Source organism: Hoplias malabaricus, chromosome X2 (genome assembly GCF_029633855.1).
Source record: "Hoplias malabaricus isolate fHopMal1 chromosome X2, fHopMal1.hap1, whole genome shotgun sequence".
NCBI classification, from domain to species: Eukaryota; Metazoa; Chordata; class Actinopteri; order Characiformes; family Erythrinidae; genus Hoplias; species Hoplias malabaricus.
The window spans coordinates 28,873,454-28,877,465 of NC_089819.1; the positions used below are offsets into that span (position 1 = coordinate 28,873,454).

At 44.8% G+C, this 4,012-nt stretch overlaps 1 protein-coding gene across 1 annotated transcript; it reads right to left on the reverse strand.

The window, feature by feature from the left end:
* Positions 1-209: 209 nt before the first annotated feature.
* LOC136677479 (uncharacterized) lies at positions 210-3,102 on the reverse strand. Its single transcript, XM_066655034.1, has 6 exons — positions 3,090-3,102; positions 2,911-2,981; positions 1,582-2,644; positions 1,206-1,386; positions 946-1,014; positions 210-628 (listed from the first exon to the last, which is right to left on the reverse strand). The coding sequence occupies exons 2-4, from the start codon at positions 2,961-2,963 to the stop codon at positions 1,363-1,365; spliced, it is 1,140 nt and encodes a 379-aa protein (XP_066511131.1). The 5' UTR covers positions 2,964-2,981; positions 3,090-3,102; the 3' UTR covers positions 210-628; positions 946-1,014; positions 1,206-1,362.
* Between the last annotated feature and the right edge of the window lie 910 nt (positions 3,103-4,012).

Below are 4,012 nucleotides of genomic sequence, written 5' to 3' on the forward strand. Positions count from 1 at the left end.
TCAATGTATTTAATTAATTTAGTTCCATATTCAACCTTTTATTCACTCATTTACCACCCACTGATTTTTCTGACGTCTCGTTTATGGCACCACTACTTTATTTACCCCCTCACTGTTCAGTTATAATGCAGTCTTCATGTAAAATGTCTCTGTCTCAGGAAAAAATGTCTGAAACAAAGTATTTACTTCTATTTTTGTTTTATTTCAGATCAGTTTCATAAAGTTGCTCAGACAGATCCACTCAGCTGTAATCAATCCTCACTTCTGTATATCTGGAGCATTCTGAATGTCGAGGCCGTACCAGTCCTCACATTTATTCTTCATCCTCACCAGGGCCGTGGTGGGTCCGAAACTGACTCACTTCGGTGGACAGTGTCACAGCCAATCCACCTACAGCATGTGTTTAGATTGTGGGAGGAAACCGGAGCACCCGGAGAAAACCCACGCAGACACGGGGAGAACACAGCAACTCCTCACAGACAGTGACCAGAGGCAGGGACTGAACCCACCATCCACCCACTGGAGCTGTGTGGCAACAACACTACCTGCAGTGCCACCGTGCCGCCCAGTCTTACCACCTTACCACCGTAACAGTCCACCCTCGCGTCCTGCGCCTCCTCGGCCACCGCTAAAGAAATAAAAATCACAACTATCAACCAACTGAGCACTAGAGAGAACAGCACAGTGTAGAAATCAAATGTCATGAATGTGTGACTCACTCAATGTAACGCTTTTCCACCAAGAGAACTCCGTTCCTGATTCTTGGAACCTTGGTTCTTTCCAGTGAACCGCTGTGTTTTATTATTATTTACTGTTGTTGTTGTTTTGTCCCTCAGATTATTTTACTCAGTTAAACTTCAATCATCATTAAATTCATCCTTCACTTTTTAGTTTTAATCTAATAGTGACCTGCGCTGTCAGTAAATACAAAGAAATCTCACATACCTTTAGGGTTAGTACTGCATCTGTTTCCCACGGAGTACTCCGTCACATCCTGCACCTCCTCAGCCACCGCTAAAGAAAGAAAAATCACAACTATCAACCAACTGAGCACTAGAGCGAACAGCACAGTGTATAACTGATATCTACGGAGTCACAAAAGGGTCAAAAAGACTGACTTTGTAAAACAATACTCACAAACGTAACAGAATTTGTAACTGAGTAACTACACACACGTAAAATTAGCTAGTGAAGAGCGTCCTCACCCTCTCTCCGCACCACAAACACTGGAAGACATCCTGAGCTGCAGCAGCCCCCCCACACTCTGACCACCACCTCTGCTCTCAGCCTCACCTCCAGGCTCGGTTTAGATCTGATTCTTGAGGTTCGGTGCTCAGTGTTTCCACGAGCACATCGCAAACCTCACTGTCTGCGCCTCCTGAAAAACTGTTAAGGAAAATCACAGCTGTACACCACCTGAGCACTCTGCAGAAAAGTAACAATCATTACCTGTCATCATCCAAATGCCAAATTATCTTCAAATTGTCTAATTATTTTTATCATTTTAAAGGTTGTTTGGCTTTGAAAATCCACCTTAACTGTAATGTTAGTGACTTAGTGTCGATAAAAAGTCTCACACACCTGGCTGAATCTGATTCTGGGGAACCTGAATGGCCAGCGGAGCCTTGTTCTCCTAGTGGGCTCATTCTCAGCTTCCACCACTGGCTCACGCTCCCAGGACTCTGGAATCTCTGGGTGTGGCATGGACCCTTCTGGACATCCCCTGATCAGCAGAGCGTTAGGTGGGACATTAAAGGTGCTCCTTATTGTGGCCTCGCTGATTATTTTGTACAGCTCAGGGATTTGTGTCTCTGTAATAGTGCGCAGACGCTCAAGAGAGCCGACCATGCTCATTAGATGATCGTACATCTCGTCAACGTTTGCTCTGCGGCATCTGCAGACAGTGATGTTCAGCAGCTCCTGGAGAAAATCCTTCACAGACTCCTCAGTGAAAGGCTCCATAGCCCTCAGGAACTCGTTGTTGGGAGCTACGCCTTGAAAACTTGGATCTCCACTGGCCCTGTTGTTGATACGGAGGATCCGGGACTGTCTGAAGGCAGGAATAATGTTCATGCTAGGAAAGAACGCAGTAGACAGGCTCTCTGAGGTGTCGCTGGCTCCCTGCTGTGGTAAGTGTGGGGGAGCAAAGGGAGCAGGAGCTGTCCGTCTGTTAAAGAACTGAGCAGCTCTTCTGAACATCCTCCTCATCCTATTTTTGATGGCAGCAGACACTCTACTGAGGCCTGGGCAACAGCTGGAACAGTCCAGCACATTCTGGACTGTTCTCCCCTGCCTGAGTTCTGGGCTCCAGTTCTCCAAAAACTCATACCAAGCGTCCTCTTCCTCCATCTCCTCTGAGGCCTCTGTCTGCATTTCTTCCGCGGCCTCCTCCTCTTTCACAGTGTCCTCGCCCTCACTGACTGGACAGGGACGACCATCACAAAGAGACATTTTGGTGTTCTTAATGACCTGGATTACCTCGTTTGTGATGGTCAGGGCGAGTCCTTCATTAAAATCCCTCCTGGAGACATCTGAAGCTGGGGACTCCACCAGTCGACTGTTCAGCAAGAACAGGACTCCTGGCAGAATCCTCTGCTGAAGGAAGTCGTCACGGCCGCCCGCTGTCTCCTCGCCAGCCGCGCTCCTACACATGTAGAAATGCTTATTTAGTTATGAATGGTGGCTATAGTACACTCTCTGGTCTCTGCAATAACACTCTCGTTGCCATTTTGTGTACTACATTTGGATTTTGGTAATGATCAAATGTCCAGTCAAAACAGGACAAATACAGGTCCAGATTTCAGCGCTGTAACCTGGCCATCCTGTCATAATCGCCTAACAGGGCATTTTAAAAACACTCTTAAATTAGTCAAATACCTGGAAACGTTAGCGTTATCATTGAAAACTCACCTTCCTGTCTCCTCACACACAGCAGTGATAGGGTTGATCTTTTGCTCAGGCATTTTGTTTTCTCGTTTACACTGTAAATGGAGAGTTTTAAAAACAATGAACCTCCGTTAAATCTTCAGCTGTAGGAAAATGTGAGGAAAATGTGAGAGAATCAGAGAAAGAGAGAAAAGGAGACTCACCTTCACTCGAAAACGTTCCGCTCTGAAATGACATCACAATGACTCTCCCGCTCTTTTATAGGAGCGAGGGGCGGGGACTGTGACATCATGCTCACTGTTCTTTAATATTCCGGAATATTACTGAAACTCTTGCTATTCTATTCTGTTCTATTCCCGCCTCTTTGCTACACACTAATACTACGCAGAAAATACAGCGCATAGTAAAATAAATAGTGTGAAAAAGTGTTAGAGTCTAGTACAAAAAAATATTAACAAACTACACCAAATCTTACTAACAGCGGTTGATGAACCGTTGCTATGACAACGCGCCTCATACCAAGCTGCGACTCTGAGGTTAAAATGGTAGTTACAAATACCTAATAACTGTAGATTAACCACATTGCTTTGAAACGGCAAAGATTCTCTCACAGAAGAGTGCCACTACATTCATTAAACTTGAATGTAATTAAGTCCTAGTTCTATTTTAAAGCCAACTGGCTAATGTTAGCTATATTATCAAATAATAAATAATGATATGTCACAACGTTTATCAAACATTATTATTATTCAATTTTATTAACAGCTTCTGGGAGTTTTCATGCCACCCTTTATTTACAATTTTTTTTTCAACATTAATTATCATTCAGTCATTGATTCGCAGTTTCATTTTCTGTAACAACTTCATCCTGTTAAAGGATGTGGTGGAACCGGAGCCAAGCTACATTCACTGAGGGCAAGAGAGAGCACCCATCCATCACAGGGCGTCCCGTACTCACCCAGCCACTCACACGTATGCAAACTTCTGGAAAGCCAGTCAACCTACTGTGTGTGTTTGGATTGTGGGAGGAAACCGGAGCACCTGGAGGAAACCCACACAGGCACAGAGAAAACAGGAGTTTGGTGTGTTCTCCCCCTGTCCTTGTGGGTTTCCTCCAGGTAAACAA